This window comes from Polychytrium aggregatum (assembly GCF_025602895.1).
Source record: "Polychytrium aggregatum strain JEL109 chromosome Unknown BJ171scaffold_7, whole genome shotgun sequence".
Taxonomy (NCBI): domain Eukaryota; kingdom Fungi; phylum Chytridiomycota; class Chytridiomycetes; order Polychytriales; genus Polychytrium; species Polychytrium aggregatum.
This window is the reverse complement of record NW_026516209.1, coordinates 33,272-52,885: the sequence shown is the minus strand read 5'-3', so window position 1 is coordinate 52,885 and position 19,614 is coordinate 33,272. Positions and strand designations below refer to the sequence as shown.

At 56.3% G+C, this 19,614-nt stretch overlaps 7 protein-coding genes across 7 annotated transcripts; 2 read left to right on the top strand and 5 right to left on the bottom strand.

The window, feature by feature from the left end:
- Window positions 1–336: 336 nt before the first annotated feature.
- On the bottom strand, window positions 337–2,566 carry BJ171DRAFT_275352 (small G-protein Ras2). The gene is made up of 6 exons (XM_053106829.1): window positions 2,397–2,566; window positions 2,001–2,022; window positions 1,368–1,474; window positions 1,005–1,271; window positions 706–718; window positions 337–551 (listed from the first exon to the last, which is right to left on the bottom strand). Exons 1-6 carry the CDS (start codon window positions 2,462–2,464, stop codon window positions 450–452), a joined length of 579 nt encoding a protein of 192 aa, XP_052969501.1. The 5' UTR covers window positions 2,465–2,566; the 3' UTR covers window positions 337–449.
- Window positions 2,567–3,233: 667 nt separating this feature from the next.
- Window positions 3,234–5,034, bottom strand: BJ171DRAFT_275320 (uncharacterized protein). The gene is made up of 2 exons (XM_053106828.1): window positions 3,646–5,034; window positions 3,234–3,469 (listed from the first exon to the last, which is right to left on the bottom strand). Exons 1-2 carry the CDS (start codon window positions 4,917–4,919, stop codon window positions 3,346–3,348), a joined length of 1,398 nt encoding a protein of 465 aa, XP_052969500.1. The 5' UTR covers window positions 4,920–5,034; the 3' UTR covers window positions 3,234–3,345.
- Window positions 5,035–5,794: 760 nt separating this feature from the next.
- On the bottom strand, window positions 5,795–7,652 carry BJ171DRAFT_420756 (kinase-like domain-containing protein; the record flags this gene model as incomplete). Its single annotated transcript, XM_053107447.1, has 6 exons — window positions 5,795–6,076; window positions 6,182–6,289; window positions 6,397–6,493; window positions 6,703–6,791; window positions 6,964–7,284; window positions 7,410–7,652. 6 exons carry the CDS (start codon window positions 7,650–7,652, stop codon window positions 5,795–5,797), a joined length of 1,140 nt encoding a protein of 379 aa, XP_052969499.1.
- Window positions 7,653–7,895: 243 nt separating this feature from the next.
- Window positions 7,896–9,217, bottom strand: BJ171DRAFT_492678 (uncharacterized protein). Its single transcript, XM_053109828.1, has 4 exons — window positions 8,921–9,217; window positions 8,703–8,773; window positions 8,376–8,554; window positions 7,896–8,213 (listed from the first exon to the last, which is right to left on the bottom strand). Exons 1-4 carry the CDS (start codon window positions 9,187–9,189, stop codon window positions 7,989–7,991), a joined length of 744 nt encoding a protein of 247 aa, XP_052969498.1. The 5' UTR covers window positions 9,190–9,217; the 3' UTR covers window positions 7,896–7,988.
- Window positions 9,218–9,357: 140 nt separating this feature from the next.
- BJ171DRAFT_492677 (uncharacterized protein) lies at window positions 9,358–13,281 on the bottom strand. Its single transcript, XM_053109827.1, has 15 exons — window positions 13,032–13,281; window positions 12,756–12,899; window positions 12,542–12,679; window positions 12,309–12,450; window positions 12,047–12,235; window positions 11,836–11,954; window positions 11,632–11,741; window positions 11,491–11,547; window positions 10,887–11,423; window positions 10,719–10,807; window positions 10,491–10,577; window positions 10,246–10,407; window positions 9,996–10,117; window positions 9,796–9,892; window positions 9,358–9,704 (listed from the first exon to the last, which is right to left on the bottom strand). Exons 1-15 carry the CDS (start codon window positions 13,128–13,130, stop codon window positions 9,496–9,498), a joined length of 2,301 nt encoding a protein of 766 aa, XP_052969497.1. The 5' UTR covers window positions 13,131–13,281; the 3' UTR covers window positions 9,358–9,495.
- Window positions 13,282–13,633: 352 nt separating this feature from the next.
- Window positions 13,634–14,590, top strand: BJ171DRAFT_420789 (kinase-like domain-containing protein; the record flags this gene model as incomplete). The annotated part of the gene is made up of 1 exon (XM_053107451.1): window positions 13,634–14,590. The coding sequence occupies one exon, from the start codon at window positions 13,634–13,636 to the stop codon at window positions 14,588–14,590; it is 957 nt and encodes a 318-aa protein (XP_052969496.1).
- Window positions 14,591–14,613: 23 nt separating this feature from the next.
- Window positions 14,614–16,775, top strand: BJ171DRAFT_275287 (uncharacterized protein). Its single transcript, XM_053106827.1, has 2 exons — window positions 14,614–15,052; window positions 15,160–16,775. Exons 1-2 carry the CDS (start codon window positions 14,716–14,718, stop codon window positions 16,677–16,679), a joined length of 1,857 nt encoding a protein of 618 aa, XP_052969495.1. The 5' UTR covers window positions 14,614–14,715; the 3' UTR covers window positions 16,680–16,775.
- Window positions 16,776–19,614: the final 2,839 nt, after the last annotated feature.

The following is a 19,614-nucleotide window of genomic DNA, read 5'->3' as shown; positions in this document are numbered from 1 at the left end:
GAACGAGACCTGCAGAAGGCAATATACAGACAACAAGAGGGCAAAGTGGAGGCGAAGGAGAGGCGGCGAGGCTGGGCACAGCCAAGGACTCGGGACGCAGCCATCAATCTCGCCAAGCGGAGGTGGTGGTTGGACTGCGGGTTGCGTGTGTGCTCCAAAAAATAAGGTGCGGAGTGAAGCGAGAGGGGCAAGAAAAGCAGAAAAAGAAAGAGGGAAGAGAATAAGAAGAGGAAGGAAAATAGAGTGGAAAGGGTTGGTGAAGAAATACAATGCGGCGCGTTTCTGCTCGGGCTGGGGTCCCTGAGGTTGTGCGGCAAAAAAAGAAAGAAGGACGGGCAATTACGGCGGCACGCTAGGTGCCATTAAAGCGATTTAGAAACGAGGAGATGGTGCGATGATGATGTCGGGTGCCCGCCATACTCGGGAGCGGTGGTGGGCCAGCAGGCCGCTCATAAGATGGCGCATTTCGGCTTTGGGTTGCTGGTGCTGTGTCGGGGCTGGGTCGGACGCTGCTGGGTCGGGACCTGCGACTGGCGAATCTTTCTGACGACCTGGAGGATGGGTTGGACGGAGGCGAGTCAGCAACCCAGTGGCAGGTTCGCTGTCGTGCGTCCATGGAGAGGATTGTGGGGTGGGGTGCGGGTTGACGAAGGGGCGAGCAGACGGCGGTGGCTGGCAGAGCAATTGATGGGGGATGGGACTTACGCTGTAAAAAGCACTATTGGCGTGCCCAGCAAGAGCAGATGGGAGAGAGAGAGCATGCGATGCGACGGACAGTTCGAGAGTTAGCAGGTGAGCGGGAGCATGGCACCCAAACGATACGAGACATCCAAACGAGACGAGCCATACGACAACCAGCCACGCACACTCCATGGCCTCAATGCCGCTGGACATTCGTCAGCGGCTCAAAGTCGAGACGACAGGAGCGGCATGTTGATGCAGCGGACGCAGCGAGTGATTGCTGTCTGCGAACAGGACCAATGTTGGGTGCCGCCAAGACTCACTTTTCGACGTTGACACAGTTCTTGGCGCTGGCTTCGATCCAGGAGCACTGCAGCCGCTTGGCCATCAGCTGGCCCTCCTCCCGGGACACTTCTCGGTCGTGGTTGCGGTCACACTTGTTGCCGACGAGGATCAGGGCCACGTTTTCGGACTCTTTCACCCGAACGATTTGCTGGCGGAACCGCTCGACACGATCAAAGGTGGCTCTGGAGATGATGGAGTAGACGAGGACGAAGCCGTCGCCGTCACGGATCCACTGGTCTCGAAGGCTGGCGAGAGAAAGACGGGTAAGCAGGCTGCGACAGGTACGGCGGGTTAAGGATGCGCGGCTGAATATAGGGGGCAGCAGGCGAAAGCACACTCACGCTGTGTACTCCTCCTGGCCGGCAGTGTCGAGGATTTCCAGGACACAGGGCTTGTCGTCGATGACAACCTGTTTGCGGTACGAGTCCTCGATGGTGGGATCGTACGACTGGACCAGGGAAGTGCGAGTGGCGGCAGGCGAGGGGGACGATGATATTGGAGACCACGCCAGATGGAGCAGATGGATCGACAGAGGGCGGAATCGGATGGTCCGGTTAGCCAGGGGATATGGCACGGCAAAGATTCGCTGTCGGAGGAAACAAGGCTGCAAGCGAGATTGTGCCAGGCCATGTGTTGTCGGAAAGCGGGCTGCCTAACGCCGTATGAACTCGAGGCAGTCGGCTGGGTCCGTCTCGAGCACCATCGGGATGATGCCAGCCACGCCTGCACCGTGGCCGGGCCATGTGGATGCAGGGACGGGCAGGCACTCTGGAGCAAGCCGCTGGTGAATGTCGAGAAAGGGTCTGGGGACGCCATCTTACCTCTGGATGGGCGAACACGGGGGAGCAAAGATATACCGAATCGCAAGGGTGAGCGGAAGGATCGCATGGTATTCACAGCGGCGCTTGATCACAGAGATCAGGCGCCAAGTTGCAGCAGGGATGTTGCGGAAGTCGGCCATGTGAGGAGCTTACCAACGAACTGGTTTCGACAGAGCTGGACAGAGGGAAACCGACGGAATCGAAGCCGCCGAGGCGATGGAAACAGGAGATGGCGAGAGCCGGTGCTTGGTTAGCATCGATTCCAGACTCGATGAGATGTTGCAGCTGGGATCGCATGGCCAGAGTCCGAGGAAGCCGACGCCAACGACAGAGCCGAGAAGCGGAAGAGCCGCAATGTCCAAGTCGAACAGACTCGAAGGCGACGACAGCATGGACACAGCAGCAACGGCTGTATGTGGGCCAGGGAGGCCGTGAAAGTCGATTTGCGGGACATGATCACCGGGATCAAGGACAATGGCGATGATCGGCGGCTTTCTTGGGCTGGGCGGACAACAGCGCTGATGCAGAGAGTGCAGGACGAGTCAACGCACCTGGGTGGTCAGGGCGGTCTTGCCGACACCGCCATCGCCCAGGACAACGATTCGATACAGGGACATTGCAGAGAGGAGCGAGGCGACGGGATAGTGCGAGGGAGCAAGAGTGGGGAGCAGCAGACTCCGGGGCAGATGGGCGATGCGATGACGATGCGATGGAGGATGCGGAGGACGGATGGATGATGCGATGGACGGATGGTGACTTTGGGGCGGGGGCAGCGAGGCGGGGCGAGGCGGGGCGAGAGGCAAGCGAGACGGCAGCGAGAGAGTGAGCGCAGAGTGACTGTGGCCGCAGAAACAGCAACAGCCCGTGCGACAGTCGTGCGACGGCTTGTGCGACAAAGGGGGCGGGATGAAGGGAAGCGTTGTTGGGCGCGTTGCGCCGTTGTTGTTCCGAGAGCCAAAATGGGTGTGAAGGTGTCGCCTGTGCGGGAGAGTGTGCACTCTTGTGGGCCCTGAAGGTGTGGTCAGCGTGAGAGCGCAGAGGAAGGGGGCGCGTGGCGGGGCGAAAGGGACAAGACGCGAACAGCAACGACACCACACAGTCACAATCACAATCAGAGTCACAATCACAACCACAATCACACCACAATCACACCACCCGGGATGCATATCGCCATTCCATCGTCTCCTGGACATCACCACGACCGCATCGCCACGAATCCCGCAGCCGTCTTCGTCGCATCCCAGTTGGTTCGGCGCGCCGGCCTGCGTTTCAGGATCGCCCTTGTGCGATCCGCTCCAGCACCACTTGTGAACCCGCAATCGGCCCATTCTCGGGCATCCTGACTCTTGGCCACCGCAGCTCCATCCCCATGTGCATGTTTCACCTGTGCGTGCACCAACTCTGTTCAGCACTGGACCCTATCGTCGGTCAAAGTTGTCCGCGCAGCCATGTTGCCAAAGTGCGTCCGGTATATTGCTGGCCTTGACACTGACACGCCTCATGCCGTTGCAACTTTGGCATCTGCATCGTCATCACACGGGTGTGAGGATGCTTGCAGGAACTCGGCAAAGTGACCGAGCTTGGACTTGACTGCAGCCGGCAACTTCTCGTTGATGGCGTATCTGCACAGGGAAGGGACGTTAGCGAGCTACCCATGTCAAATCACCAACATCACCAACATCACCAACATCACCAACATCACCAACATCACCAACATCACCAACATCACCAACATCACCAACATCACCGCAGTTGCAATATGGTGAACACTGCCAACTCCACTGGCTTGCGTTCTTACCTGGTGCTTGGCTCGTGTCCTGGACAGATCTCCGCGGTCGGATCAAAGCTGCGCCAGCCCAGCGTCTGATCTTTCGAATCGATCGTCATCAGCGTCCCGTCGACGAACATGAGTTTGAAAACCCCGCTGTGCTCGTCCTCAAAGCTGCACCACCCCACGCCTGGGAGAAACCGCATTCTCGGCTCGTCCATGGTGTGCGACTCAGTGGCGCCGCCCAATCCAACCCGATTGTTCGGCTCTGTGGCTTTGCTTCTTGATGATCTGGACGGCCTCGTGTGGGTCGAGTCTGTCGGTGTCGAGACACCAGATCTGCTGCATGTCGGCGACACCTTGGGCACTTGTGTTTGTGCTGCTGCTGCTAACTCTGGCATTGACTCTCTCCCTGGTGGAGCCTCTTTGCAGCCTCTGTCGGCAACAGCGTCTCGTGCTGGATGTCGATTCTTGATACTAGAGTACGTGCTCGGACGCCCGTACGATTCTGTCGGCGCAGCTGGAGCTGGGTGGCTCTGTTTGCGGCCCTCTGTTCGCAGGGACCCCAGAGAGCCTGCTCCATTCGTCGCATCTGTGCGCGCTGTCGTTGTTGAGGGGCACGCTGGCGAAGGTGTCGCCTGGCCATCCTTTCCTGGGCTTTGAATCGATGATCCTGCTGATGACCACGTTGTCGGTGTGGGCGGCGCTGCTCGTTGGAGTGTGCCATCGCTGTGGGCTCTCCGCAGTGTGCCTGTACACGACGACGAGGACAGCGTCCCTGCCACTCCTGACCGGCTTGGATACCGACCGACTCGCGGTGTCCCTGCAGCCGCAGAGGATGGCGTGCTCATATCCGAAAGCGAGTCGGGATACACTGTCGACGGGGCTGTCGTATATCCTTGGAACAGCGTCTGCGTTGGGCTTGTTTCGATTCTGTCCACAGCCGGCAGTTGCGCTTGAGTTGGCGTTGTCGAGGACTTGAGGATGAGCGGGTATTTGACGGACGGATCGAGCTTGGCAGAGGTCTCGACATCCAAGCAGATCTTGAGGCAGTACTGTCCGTGGCGAAAGTACGGCAACAGTTCGGGCGGGATGCTGCTTTCGGTGCCTTTGAGATCGATGGCATACGTCGCGTATTCGCTTTGAACTTTGTCAGTTCGTTTCGAGGCGTGCGCCATTCCGGATGCGGCTCCAGAAGGCTCCTTGGGGATCCTGAGTTCGATCCGCTGCTTCGCGGTCGAGCTGTGGAGCTTGTACCCGTTGTAGAAGGCCATTTCAAAGTCGGCCAGCGGCTCGTTTTCCATCAGATAGCACGTGGCCTGGGGCGAGGAAAAAATGATCTTGAATCGAGCAGAATCAGTTCACAAGAGTCCGGTGTGAGATGGACAAAGTTCCCGTTTGGCCGTGGGGAGATTTTAGCTCCACTGAAAGTGGCTCCACGAATGGGAGTGCCACAAAGACTATCGCATAGACTCCATGTTTCAATGGCGGCAATTGACACATCCATCCCATATTTGCCACGCACACTGCTCACGGCGACCGTGTTTACCTTGGGTGTCTTGGATCGGACAAGATCCACAAACCGAACGGCGTAGCGGTATTTCTTCACACAGTCTCGGGGCAGGCGGTCTTTTTTGTAGATGATGAGGGGCTCGCTCTCACCAAGAGAAAAGCTGGTGCTGTGTTGGTAGAGTCGGATCTGGAGTATAGCGATGAGCAAAGCCAGGTTCGGAAACGAGAATGGGTGAGAGGCAGCATTTGAGTCAGTGCGTGATTATAACGGTGCATGCAAGTGCTGCATCGCTGTCAGCCCAGTCTGACTGAAACTGTGTGTCGATCGATGCACCGACTCTACCTCGTCGCCGCTTGGGCTGATCACCATGATGTCGGACGGGGCCCCAAAGTCAAGCTGAACATGGCCTGAGGCCAGAATCGAGACAACTCCGTGCTTGGTCCTTTGCGACATGGGCTTGAGCCTCGAGGTGCTCAACGAAGCCACCGATGCCGCGTCAGATGCGCCTGGTCCAGCAGGCGATCCACCCACTGGTTCGATGATATGTGATCCGTGAATATCAGATTTGCCAATGACCCAGACAGTCGCCTGCATCTGAGATCAAGGGGCGAATCTACATCCCTGACTTTGTTGGAGCGTTTGCTGCTGTGCATTCAATCTCCACTCTCACCCAGTGACAATGTCTCGGCGAGTTGCCCAAAGGAGCATGCGGGGATACTCACACGCAAGTTGTGTCTCTGGCAAAGCTTCCTCATCTGCTCTGCGGGACTTTGTGATGCGCGGCTCGATATTGCGGGATGATTGACGGGCTGCATGTTCATCGACGACTACATGCGCATCTTCGGAATAGGGCAAGTCCGGCGGCCCAAGAGGGACTGTCTTTCCAGACTTTGGTGCGAAGAACGAGTGCCGCATGGCTTCTGAGAGCGAGATGCGCTTGTACGGTTCCTGCGAAATGAGTTGATACACGAACATATGAGCAATCCTCGTCCATCATCGGTGGCGAGAGCGATCCGTGCGATGCGGGGTGTACAAAGCCGTGGCGACGACTACTTTTTGCAGCATTCGGTGGATCAGGTCTGCGGCGTCGCTTGAGAGCGTGTCGGGAAGACTGTACTCGGCGCGAGTGACTCGGTCGAGAGTGTCCCGGACAGCTTTGCTCTGCAGGATGGATTGGCAATGACGTGAGAACTTGGGCGACGCAGGGCCGCAGAGGCGCCGCTGATGATGCAGTGATCAACACCAGACATGCAGAGCACGGATGGTACCTCAAATGGGGGCTTGCCAGTCAGAATCGTTGCCATAAGACAGCCCAGCGACCACACATCCGATGGCAGTCCGTGCGGCTCGCATGAGACGATTTCCCTTCATTTGTGAGCGAAACCAAGTTAGAAGAGGACAGCGCTGTCTCTGGGCCCTCAAACGCCACCAACACCACAACACCACTTTGCTTGGACAGGGCCGTAAGTTCTCGGTTGTTGATCGATCCAAGCCATAGAAGCCGCTGTGCGGTCGAATCTGCCAATATCGAAACCAGCTCCAACGATGGCAAACAACTCCTCTGGATAACTCACGGCGAGATGTAGTTTGGCGTCCCGCACATGGTCTGCTGCTCTCCGTCGTGGTGTGCAAGTTTGGCGGCGAGGCCAAAGTCTGCGATTTTCTGAGATTTCCGCACGGAGAGATGATGGATGTGGTCGAAGAGTCGTTCGTTGGTAGGTGTCCGAGCACAGCGTCACAAGGATCGTCGGTTAATGGCTTATCATCTGTTCGTCTCTGCAAGCAAATCTGCGGACTGCGAAAGTGCCTGCTCAGATGTGCCGATGGAAGCTCACGATTTCATAGTTCCGGGTCAGCAGCAGATTCGACAGTTTGAGATCGCGATGGACAATCCGGTTGCTGTGCAGATACTCGAGGCCGCTGATGATCTGAACCATGACGCCGCGAGTCTCGGCCTCGGAAAGGGACTTGCGTTTCTGGAGGTAGCGGTACAGCTCTCCGTTTTCACAGAGCTCCATGACGAGATAGACGTGGCGGTCGTCTTCGAAGAATGTGAGGAGCTGCAGAATCGAGGGATGCTTGAGCTGGCAGTGGATATGCACCTCGTTCACGACTCGCTTCGTCATGTTGGCTTGGTGCATCAAACGTTTATCGATCTGGATGTGGGCCATCGGCAGAGCCGCAGAAGTGGATATCAATGAGGTGAGCGACAAGGCAGGAGTGCGATGGTCGGCTGGTCGCTCAGGTTGCTGTCCCAAAGCAGGCCCTGCTGAGGCCATACCATCTTGATGGCGACTTGGACGCCGAACGATCCAGCGCTCAGGCTCTGGGCTCTGCGGACGACAGCAAATCCGCCCCGCCCAAGCGTCTCTTTGAGCTCATAGTCACCCAGATGCTGCGAAAAGCGGGTGTTGCGTGTGCTGGTGGCAGCGATGGCCGCAAGAAGGCTGCCAGAGGAACCGGTTTGAGCAGGCAGCTGGTTTCTGGGGGGAAGCGGCTGGGTGTGCCGTGGTGCCGTTGCCATGATGCAGACTGGTTTCAATGCTGCGGGCGATGCAGATTTCAGAGATCAGCGACGGCAGCAGTGGAGACGGTGTGTTGGCCCCGATGAGTAGATGGTAGATGGCAAGTGGCAGATGGTAGATGGCAGGTGGCAAGTGGCAGATGAAGAACAGGAATGGATTTGGCGCCAGGCAGGATCGGGATGGCATGACGCTCGCAAACCACCAACCCTCACTGGCTCTCGGCACTCACTCCTGCGCGCAATGGCATACAATCGCAATCTGAGGCCATGGATGCGATGATCTATTGCGGGCATCCTGCGCTGATGTTGGCCACAAAACTCAAGCCGCTCACACATCTACGACTTCAGGCCCAGCTTGTCCTTGACATGCTTGCTGATGATCGTCGACGCTTCGGTCTGCTGGTAGCCCTCACCCTCTCGCTCTCGTCGAAAGTCCTCCCGCAGCTCCGTCAGGAACTCGTGAGCGGCCTGGTCAAATTTGCCATCGTCACGATTGCTCTGGTAGAGTTTGGGGAACAGCTCGCGGCTCTTGGCCTTGGCCTTCTCGGAGAACTCTTTGAGCTATCGGCATTAATCGATCGGTGTCAGGAGAAGGTGGACAGCGGCATGAGGTCACAAACACAGAGAGGCCCTCAGATGGGTCGGTGGTGCTCTGACGCTGCAAGCCGAGTGCGTTGTGACAGAATACGACCAAGTCAAGCCATCGGGCTACTATCCACTTACGCTGTTGACTTGCATCCAGCTGGCAACACCCATGGTGAGCGCACAGGTTCCCGTCAGCATCAGGAGTGTCGCTGTTCCAAACGCACGGCCAGCAAACATGTAGGCTGCGAGCTTGGGGTTTGCAGCCCTGGCGGTCGGATCGCGATTCAGCAGCTCATCGAGGGGGATCTGCAGACGGCCTGGGTGAATCGAGCAGATCGGAGCGGTCAGCGGCGTCGAAGGGCGCACCGATGAGAGTACCTGCATTTGTCGATGTGGATCATGTCGGGACGATGATGGCGATGATGTGGGCGAACAGATCTGCGCAGATCGGAATGCGGTGCGAACCTTTGGTCCGTTCGCGGATGGTGTAGATGAGCGAGCCAAAGCCGATGATCGAAGCGCCGCCAAGGATGTATCTGGAGCGGAAGCAGATGGGACAATCAGTCCAATGGTACAGCCCATCAAAGTCAGTCGAGTCTGGCGGATGTCCTCATTGCAACAACAGAGCTGACCAAGATCCAGATCACCGCAACAGTCTGAAGGTGCATTCGACGGATACAGACTTGTTGTATTTGTACCACTCGTCGGACTGGATGTCGACTTTGCTTCTCGTGTCGGTCTGCACATGGGCCAGGACCTCGGGTGATGCTGCAGGCGGCGATCGAGGCGTGGTGTCGAGAGGATCGGGAGCGGATTGTGTCGCTGAAACTGAAGGATTTGCTTGGGCTAGAGACTCGACTACTGCGACCTGGATCGCCGGCGGCAAAGGCTGGGTGCTGCCCCACGAGGGCCAGACGTAGCTCGAGATCGATCCGAGGGTGGGCCACGCCATGTTTGGATGGTGATGGTGGACGGTGGTGATGAGAGACAACAGGAACAGGTCGGTTTGCGGCTGCGGAATCAAGGGAATCGAGCGAAACCAGTAAATCACGTGGAGACGCGATTCACACTTGGTGCAGAATATCGAGATGCATCAGGCCGTGTCTCCAAATGGGAATACGGAGAGGATCAGCACGATGGGGCATTCTGATTTATTGCCAGAAGGAGATTGTTCACCACAGAGGATAGCCACGCCCGTTGCCACCATCGATCTGATCGGGCTCGACAGCAGAGCGACGACGGCAAGATCCGCCTGCGTTCACTGTCGCTGGTAGACATAGATGTATCCCTCGCCAACGGCTTTATGGATGTCGGGCACTTTGGCGACCTTGTTGTCGTTGAAGATCAGCCACTGGCCATCCTCCTTCAAGATGTGGGCGATGTAGTGCCCGCATCCGGTCGAAGTTCCGCGGTGGGAGATGAACCCGACGAGGCGGTAGTTGGCTGGGCGATCGTCAGCAGCGACAGCTGGGAGGGCAGCGTTTCCGTCAGCGATGAGCGCATTGGATCAGGACATAGGCAGTCGCTACTATGAGACAGGGACCAGCACTGAACTTACCTCTGTCGGCACTGGGCATCTCTTCGTCTTGTGCTGGCTGGTCAAGCTCACCCGCGTGGCTGAAGAGCCAGTCCACTGCGCGCTCGACGTTGTTGTTCTGGAGTGGATCGGGCTGTGGATGAGTCTCGGTACCTCAAACCATGCGTCACCGGCAAGCGTGAACATCCCGCGGCAGAGTGTGCATTGATCCGGGCGCTTACCGTTTCCTTGAGTCCGCGGCGTGCCTGTGCCGGTGTGAATCCCATATCACAGAGCATCTGAACATCGCCTTCCGCGGGCTGGACTGAGCCTCCAGATTCCGTGCGGATAGGATCGTCGATGTCTGGGTGAAGCAGGGAGCAGGGGTAAAGGCAAAAGGCGGGGCAATCCAGTGAGTCAGCTGTTGGGTTGTACTGCACCTATCTGATTCACACGCAAGGATCGCTGTAGAATGGGATCCGGATTACAGACCTGCGTCGTCCATGTGCTCAAACAGCCAGTTCATGGCCACTTCGGCGTCCTGGCCACCGGTGGCGAGGCAGGCTTTCTGGCATCGGATCTCGGGAAAGCCCATGCTCATCAACTGCTCCACGACTTGGGCGTTGAAACTCGGCCGAGCCTCCGATCCGGAGTCTGCGATCGAGTTGGCAGGTGGCATCAGGACAACGGATCAGCACCGACGCATTCTCGCGAGCAGACACCGAGCCGCAACTCACCTTCAGGCAGCAGCTCTTCCGATTCTTTGAGGCCATGCCCACGATATTCGTCGAGGTTAAGGTCGAGTGGCGCAAGGATATCGCAGGCTGGGCATTTTGGATTGCGAGATAAAGATCAGTCGCGGATCAATGAAAAACAAAGGAAGCTGCATCGTGACCAAACTGAAGAGTCATGAAGATCAACTGTAGCCACTCGAAACTGCAGCACGTCTGACCGTCTGTACTTACTCAGCTTCTTCATCACGTAGTTGGTGCCGATGATGAAGCGACTCATGGGGCACACAAGGAAATCTGGGAAGGTCTTGAAGCGCGTTGTTCTGACCAAGTCACAAAAGGCTGCGAATGAATACCGTGCAAAGACTAGAGCAAGACCAGTCGAAGCAGCGTGATACTAACATAGCTGATGGTGTCGGTTCGCGACACTGAGGGCAGTTGTATTCGCGCAAGTCCTCTGAGACGAGCTGCTTGAGGCATTCGCCAAAGGCCACTGGCGAGTACTTTTCGCGGCCCTCGTCATCGACGCCTTCGAGGTTTGATGGAACAGGAAGCTGCAGCGCGCTCTCGTCCGCAAGACGGTATTTGACCTTGCGACACTGCAGGCACTCCAGCCGCTGCTCGGTTTGGAACTTGAACGCCTGCGTCGGGTCGCGCGAGGTTTGGCGCTCTTTTTGCTCAACGATCTTGAGCAGATGCTGGAGAAACTCCTGAGCGTCTTGCTGCCGCATAGTCGAAAACTCGGCATGGCCTTTGCCAATCATGGACTTGAACATGGAAGGCGCTATGCCGTCTTGGCCGGAGAGAGCCTCGGAGGTGGACGTTCCCGGGACAGAGTACCGTCCGCTCAGCAGACCGTCGGCCAGCTTTGCCATCTGGCAGTGGAAGCATGTTGCAGGGCTGTCACGACAGACAAGCACATGGTCTTGGCCAAAGTACCTATTTGTGGGCTCAGGGGTTAGTCGGCTCCAGAGTGATGGTTGTCAAGTGGATGACGCAAGCTTACCGCTCTTGGAAGGGTTTGAGACTGAAAATGGTCTGCAGCACCGACGCCATGTAGCATCTGGTTATCAAGGGGAGGAGCACGATGAGTAAGTGTGGCAAGTGAAGATCGCAGCACGAACGCATATCACCGGTCTGCACATACGTGTTTCCAAGATTCAGGAGGCCAGTGCTGCCAGGCCCAAAGGCTGGCTCAAACTGTTTGCCGTCTTCGGTGGCCATGCTAAAGTCAAACTTGAGATTCTGCTCGAGTTGCTGGACAACATGCGGAACTGTCAGCGAGAAGCTTGATGATACCGGCGACAATGCCAGGAGAAGCGCGCTCCAATCGACGGCGATATCGACTCACAAGCTCCGTCAGAGACTTTTCAGTCTTTTGCTGGGCGGCAATGTTGATACCAAAGCTAGCAAGATGGGCGGCCAGGTTGGGATCGATGCGCTCCTCGTCGCAGATATAGCAGTACACGTCTGGGAGGAGCACAAGTGGGGCAACATGAGCCACTGTTGATAGGTGAGACAGCCCACAAACAGAGCATACATCCTGTCGACAGAAACCTCACCTGCGGTTCCTTCAGGCGTGATGGTTCCGAGTTTGACAGAGACGGGGTGGCGGGTGGCATCGAAATGGCCCACGCCATGTCCATTTCCACCAGTGCCGCCATACTGCTGTCGCCCGCAGCCCAGATTGCCGCAGGTCAGGCAGAGCCACAGGTTCTCGTTAAGGCTGCAGTCAGAGCAAGTGATGGACTCTGCACGATGAGACATAGTAGAGATCTGGTGAGAGCTGTGAACTCATTCATGTGTGCGGGCGGTGCACCATACCGCGGGTGTTCACCATCTTGAGGGGTTGCTGCTCGAGCACGGTTGTGTGTGAGCAAGTCGAGATCTCGTGCTCCCAGGCTTGGATCTCGGACATTTTCTTTGCCGAGTGTGCCTCCAGGACCCGTTTGATGAGTGCCGGGAACTATGAGTGAGCTCGTCTGGGTGAGTGGCAGGAACAGCGGCATCCAGACTCTGCTCATGGCCCATGATGACGACGGGATCCAGCGACGAACCTGGCCAGTGCTTTTGTCCAGCTCCACGCCACCACAGGCAAGACACTTGAGAGAGGTAATGAAATCGAAGAGTTCGTCCTCCTTTGGCGCTTCGATGGCGAGTTTTGTTATCTTTGTCGGTGGGGGCGCAGCATCGGTCTGCAACACGAGTCGGACACATGAGTGAATGTGGTCGAGGGAGGATAGCACGGCCGAGCAGGCAGGCGACACGCACCCGCTCGGGTTTGGGGACCCGCTTGATGTTGACGGCAAGGGGGTGGCTCGTCTTTGCAAAGTGCAGAGCCGAATGGTTGCGATCGTTGCCCAAGCAGCCACCATTGAAGCAGCTTAGACAGACGTCGATGCCCGCTTCCGTATCCTGCAATCAAGTCGAATATGTTGGCCCGAGATCGGATTGGATCAAATAGGATCAGAATGGGCCGGGTCAGTTCGAGAGTGGAGATTGAAAGGCACGGAATATGGTGGTGACGAAGCGACATGATGCCCTTACATAGTTGTCAAAGCACAGAGTACACTCCTCCTTGTAGATGTGAGTTGAAAGCAAAGGCGGGGAAAAGTGCGACTGGGAATGGACGCAGGCGGCGGACATGCTGGTGTCGGTGGATGTTGGAGCTGAGCGGCGGGTGGGGATCGATCTCTGCTTGAGCTTGGATGGTCGCGCTGTCGCCGATCTTGCTCAACAGGACGGATGATATGACAGATAGGAGGGAGGATGTGAGGGATGATGTGTCGGGTGAACGAATGGCATAGGAGAGCTGGCGAGAAGACAGCGAGGAGTCGGAGAGACGCAGCGAGGAGCCAGGGCACGAGCCAGGGTCATGGATCGAATGCAGAATCGATCCACCCTGCTGCGCATCACGTGTGAGTCGCGTGCTTCTGAGACAGGGTAATACAATGCCACAATGAGCGCGAGCCAAGGTGGGACCGATCCCAAAGGAGGCAAGTTGTCCAATTATGGAAACGGCACCGTTCATGTGATCAGTTTTCTGATACCCTCCAATTTCGCTCGGGACACAGCTTCTCAAACGCCCGTTTCGATTTTGGCCGCTCTCTCAGTCGTCTGGCAACTGATTGACCCCTGCTCTCCGAACCATGGCTCAAGAATCCTGGTTCATCAAGCCAGAGCTCATCACCAACTGGACGATAAACCCCATCGCTGGTGGAGGGTTTGGCGATGTGTTCCGGGCCACCTATCTCGGAGCCGATGTTGCCGTGAAGCAGCTCCGATGTACCTGCACCAGAGCGGAGCTGGCCGAATTTCGCCGGGAAATCAACATTTGGCACCGGCTCCATCATCCCCACATCCTCCCTTTGCTCGGCGCTTGCGATACAGAGAGCAAGCCGTTCATGGTCTCTCCGTTTATGCCGAACGGGACACTCAAGGGATACGTTTCCGTGGCCGACGCACCGCGCTCTGTTGGCGAGAAGCTAGCACTGCTGATTCAAGTCACGAGCGGCATGACATATCTCCACACCTACAGCATCGTCCACGGCGACCTCAAGTCTCAGAACGTGTTGCTGGACGCTGGCCCTCGTGCTGTTATTTCAGACTTTGGAATGTCTCAAACCAAGTACAGCTCCGCCTCCATTCGAACAAATATGGGAGGAATGGTTGGCGGGACCATGGATCATATGGCCCCAGAGATGTTTGACGATGATGATCCGGCGGGGTCATCCAAGAGAACCGACGTGTACGCCTTTGGAATCATGACTTACGAGACTCTGAACAATGGGAAGCCCTCGTGGGTCACAAGCGACGGACGACCCATGAAGGACAAGGTGATCGAGAGCCAGATTTGTCGAGGGAAGCGGCCTCGGAGGGTGCCTGAGATCGCCGATTCTCTCTGGCAGCTCCTTGAGCGATTCTGGCATCAGGATCCGGGCAGCCGTCCAGCATTTCCGGAAATCGCCAACCATCTCAAGGTGTGCAATGAGGAGCTTCCAAACGAAACCCCATCGCAATCTCTCCATCAGCCACTTTGCAATCCAAAGCTCGTCGCCTTGCCACTAGGCTCGCGCAGTTCAAGATCGTCAGGGGTAGGAATATGACTCAGTACCTCTTGTCGACCTGATGATTTGATATCACTCATGTTGGTGGTCTCTGATATATTTCCATATTCCTACTAAAAGTCTCATTCGCAACCCACCTCTCCCATACGGGTCCTTTATCGGGCATGCCTCAGTCAGCTCAGGTGCCCCGGAACCCGAATCCGCAAAGAACCACCGGGTCCATGCCCAACTCCCGGTTCCGAGCAACGGAGAGACCAGCCGACCGTGACTTCCAGAAACCAAGGATCCTGACAATCTTGATCCTCGGCGAAACAAGTGTCGGAAAGTCGACCCTCATCAACGCCTTAGCCAACTATCTGACCTTTGAAGAGTTGTTCGTTATTGGACCCGATGATGCCCTCACGCTCATCCCGACCGAGTTTTTCCTGTACGACTCCGAGTCCCTTGAAGAAGAGATTGTCATTAGATCCGAACGACTTGCCCTTGATGATAATAGCGATGGTGGGTGTCTAATGTGAGAAGCGGAGTCGCATAGTAGCATCCAGGTCGAGCAGGGAGTTCAGTTATGAGGCGTGCTAACTATGGCTCGACTTATTGTGGTTCTTCAGCAGCCCGCAGGAATGAGCAGCGCAACCCTGGCCAGTCCTCGACCCAACACCCGCGCACCTATGTCTTTTATGCAAGTCTCAGCAATAGAGAACCCGTACAGGTGAAGCTCATCGACACACCCGGCATGGGCGACACTCGCGGTATCCAGCATGACAAGGATAACATGGATCTCATCATCAAGTACATCGCTGACTATCCCGAAATCAACGGCATCCTGATGCTGCTGAAGCCAAACAACAGCCGCCTGACCACCTGGTTCCGATACTGCATCAAGGAGCTCCTCAAGAGCTTGCACAAGGACTGCGTCAACAACATCATGTTCATGTTCACAAACGCCAGAAGCACTCTCTACCGTCCGGGAGACACGATGCCGGCCCTCAAGAGCCTTCTCGACGAGATCAAGCGCGACTCGAGAGTCAGCATTCCAATCACCAGCACGAACATATTCATGGTCGACAACGAGGCCTATCGATATCTCCTTGCAAGGGGACAGGTCAACTTCACCAGTGCCGAGCAAGAGGACTTCCGCAACTCGTGGGCCAAGTCCTCAGAGACCTGCCGCAAGATGCTGGAAACAATTGCCAGCATCGAGAGCTTCGAAACTGAAAAGACTGTCGTCCTGTACGAGGTCCGAAGCCAGGTTCTCGAGCTCTACAAGCCACTTGCTGATGTCGCGGCAAGGATCAGGGTCAACAAGAAGACCCTCGATGATCAGATCAAGGCCCTGAGCTCAACCTCGGCGTCCGTGGCTGATCTCCAAAAGGCCCTCAATGTCACCGTCGACATCCCTATTCCACAAGAACTTCCTCATCCCGTCACGGTGTGCTCCCATCCTAGTTGCGTCAAGTATGTCACTGATAAGGAAGGACGAACGATCACAGACTACGTGACCAAGTGCCATGAGCGATGTCTCGAAATCAAAGTACCACGTGAAGTTATTGGAGATGAAGCCCTATTAGACTGCAGAGCTATGAAAAGGGGAACCTGTAGAATATGCTCACATTCTTATCGATACCATCTCAGTATTTCCTGGAAAATGGTTTTCGAAAAGCAAATTGTTCATGTGAATGAGCAATCGCGCAAGCAGATCCAAGATGAGCAAGACAACGCCAAGCAGATCCAGATGGCCATCGACAGGCTCCGAAAGAAGATCGTCGATCTGGAGGACGAGGAGCGCACCATCATGTCCATCAGTGCCAAATTCGCCGTCTTTGTCAAGGCAAACGGCATCGTCCTCTACAACGATGCCCTGCTCAAGTACCTCGATCATCTGATCAAGGAGGCCCGCGAGTCTTCGAACCAGCTTCCTGGCAGCTCTGCCCAGCAGCAGACCAAAATCGAAGGCCTCACCAAGCTCAAGCAGATCTACGAGAGCGAGCGCAAGATTCTCACCGACGGCATTGGTGCCTATCATCGCGCTCCACCATCGCACGAGGAGGTAAAGAAACTCATGAAGGACTTGACCAAACTCAAGCATTCTGGAAAGTATTTCAAGAGTACTGGCACTAAGTTTCTGTGATTCACTGTCAGAATATACAAACGATGCCACCTCGCCACCGATCATTCCTCCCAAGATATGAGATTGACTGCAGGATATTGTTCTAGAGAATTGTTCACCAGCCACGAGGGTGGCGGTGCAAACTCGAGCGCTTTTTTTTTTTTGTTTTTTTTGTTTACAATAGTTGTATATTCAGGAATATTCAACAAGCCATCAGTACCATGCGGTACCCGGCAGTGGGCGTACAAGCAGGCTCACACGCCCCTGTTGCGGCTCTCGCCGACTCTCCAGCCCACACGGCGAGCCATGCGGGTGAACACTTCCTCCAAGAGGTCCCACAGGGACTCGCATGTCTCCAGGTCCCGCTCGGGGACCCTTTCTCTCTGGCCATGGGAGCTCCTCTCCGGGATCTCCTCAAAGCCCATCCACGGCTTTGTTCGTTGGGGTCGCTGTCGTGGCCTCGTGGCCCTGAGCGCCCCAGTCGCTCTGTCACTGCTCGGTGTGGGGAGAAGGCTGCCTCTCCTGCTGGTCGTTGGGAACGGTGTGTCTCCGAGTCCGAGGTCGTCGTCCGAGACCAGGTCCGGGCTCAGATCGGCATCGTCGATCAGATCGATGCTTGGTGTTGTGTTCGAGAGCAAGTCGACACTCTGATCGCTCTCCCAGTCCCATCCGTGGCTGGGCAGGTCGTCGTCGATGTTGGTGAGGAAGGAAAAGTCCAGATCTCTCTCCAGATTCAATTCCCAGTCTGGCACCGAGCTCATTTCGGAGCTCAGGTCTGTTGAGTCGTCGTCGGTCAGCCGGAGTCGCTCCAGTCGTGCCAGCACCTCTCGATGTGGGTACCAGAGCGACTCCCCGTCGTCATCCGAGACTGCTTCGTCAATGCTGGTCTCCCCATCCGACGTGGTGTCGGACACGATTGGTGGTGGCCTGCAATCCGCTCCACCGTCAGTGTCCTCGTGGTTCTTCTGTCTTGCTTTCTGTTGCTCAAAGGTGATCAGGTCCAGCAGCTTGTCGACTGGTCCCACTCCGATGGTCTGAGGCTCCACCCATGCTGGGTGTGATCGTTGAAGTTGGCGCACCTTCCTCGGGAGGATCCCTCTTGGGTCGATGCACCGCTGTGCGTGGGTGCGGTTGAACTCCACGGTGGCTCCGTTTGTCGAACATTGTCGGCATATTTGAAGCCGGCCTGTGTGATGGCCCGGGAAGGCTCCGAGTCTCCACCGAACCATGAGCTCGAGGATGGGTTTGGATCCTTGGTACCCCTCCGCCATCCAGAGACCTGACATCTGGGTTGACGGTGTGCATGCCGCCGTCAGCTGTTGATTCCCTCGAAACGCTGTTCTCATATGCTCAGTGAGCATGAGCTCCTTGATGGGTGTGGTGACAGCGTCCTCATTCATCGTGGTGGTACTCTGTCGGTTTGTTCGGTTGTGAGATCCTTCCTCACTACTCGTGATCCCGGAGAGCCCGTTCCCGAGCAGCCGTCTGCGTCGTTGCGAGGTGGATAGTGGGACCATGATGAGTCCCGTGACGATCTCGATCTGTTCTGGTGTTGATCGTGGGACTGGGCTGGTCGGTTTCCGTTGCGCTCCTTCCTTCCCCAGGAAGGCCTCGGTTGCGGTTAGGCTTTGGTCCGAGTCTAGTCTGCGCATTAGTTTGACCCAATACGGGTCTTCCATCACTTGGTAGCCAAGGAATTGGTTGGGGTGGTGGGGGTGTCTGATTGTGTTTCTCATGATCAGTGCTATGAGCTTGATGTGATCGGAGGACGCGTCTTCCCATCTCGTCCAGGTTTGGAAGGTCAGGATCTTAATTCTCATGGACAGTTTTGGCAGTCCACAGCTCAGATGCATGGCTCCGGCCGATGTCCCAGGGCCGACTCTGAACATTGCCCTCAGTGCATTTGTCTGGACCTTGTCGATTCGTTCTTGCTGTGCCTCGGGTAGGAGGTCCAGTGCCAGGCCGTATTCGAGCCTTGGCCTGATGAAGGCTCGGTAAGTTCTCACGATGGTCCTTGCAGACGCTCCTCCGAGCCTGATTCCAAGCTTGACGATGCTCTTCACGGCCATGTTGGCTTTCTCGACCAGGTGGTCGACTTGTCGATCGACTCGGAACCCGTTGGCGTCGATGATCGTTCCAAGGTATTTGAACTCTTTCGCCGTCGGCAGCTCTTCTCCGTAGAGAGTGGCCTTGGTGGTCGCGGCGGGGTAGTTGGTCGACAGGATGATCTCGCATTTGCTTGGTGCGAACTTGTACCTGTTTTCGGTGCTGTGTCGTTCGCATATATCCAGGAGCTTCTGTGTCGAAGCTGGACTTGCGACAAGTACTCCATCGTCGGCGAACCATAACGAGTTGACCTTGATTGTCGACACCGTGCTGGTTGAGAGCTCTAGGTCTTCGTCGGCGCTGGTTGTGCCCTGTCTCAGGAGCTCTGGTAAGTGTCAAGACTGGACAACGGGGCAAGCAGGGAAGTGCGCAAGAGTCCTAATACAAGACTCGAACGTAGGGAGAGGAGCGGGGACTGGACTGGGACACAGAGTGTCAAGTGTAAAGCCAAAGTTTTATTCTAGATCCAAGGCTTAGGATACTAAAAATACAAAGTTCATTTCAAGGACAAGGCAAGATAACTAGGCAAGATACAAGGCAAGGAAACTCGGTTCATGACACTATCTCCCCCTTATAGGTCAGCCATAATGGCTCGATAGGACTGGAACATGAACGGCACCCCAGCTCGGGCTTTTCCGAAATTCAGTGTCAGCATCGGTTTCGAACCGGCAACCTCCAGACTGGTATGCAGACACCTTAAACGAACTCGGCGAACTGGGGCACTGGCAGGGGACTCGGAACGGCGGATGAAACCCTTGGACAAGTTCTCTTGGATGTAGGTGTGGAGGGCGTCCATCTCCGGCTTGGAGAGGTTGTAGACGGGCCCAAACGACGGAGACGCACCTTCGAC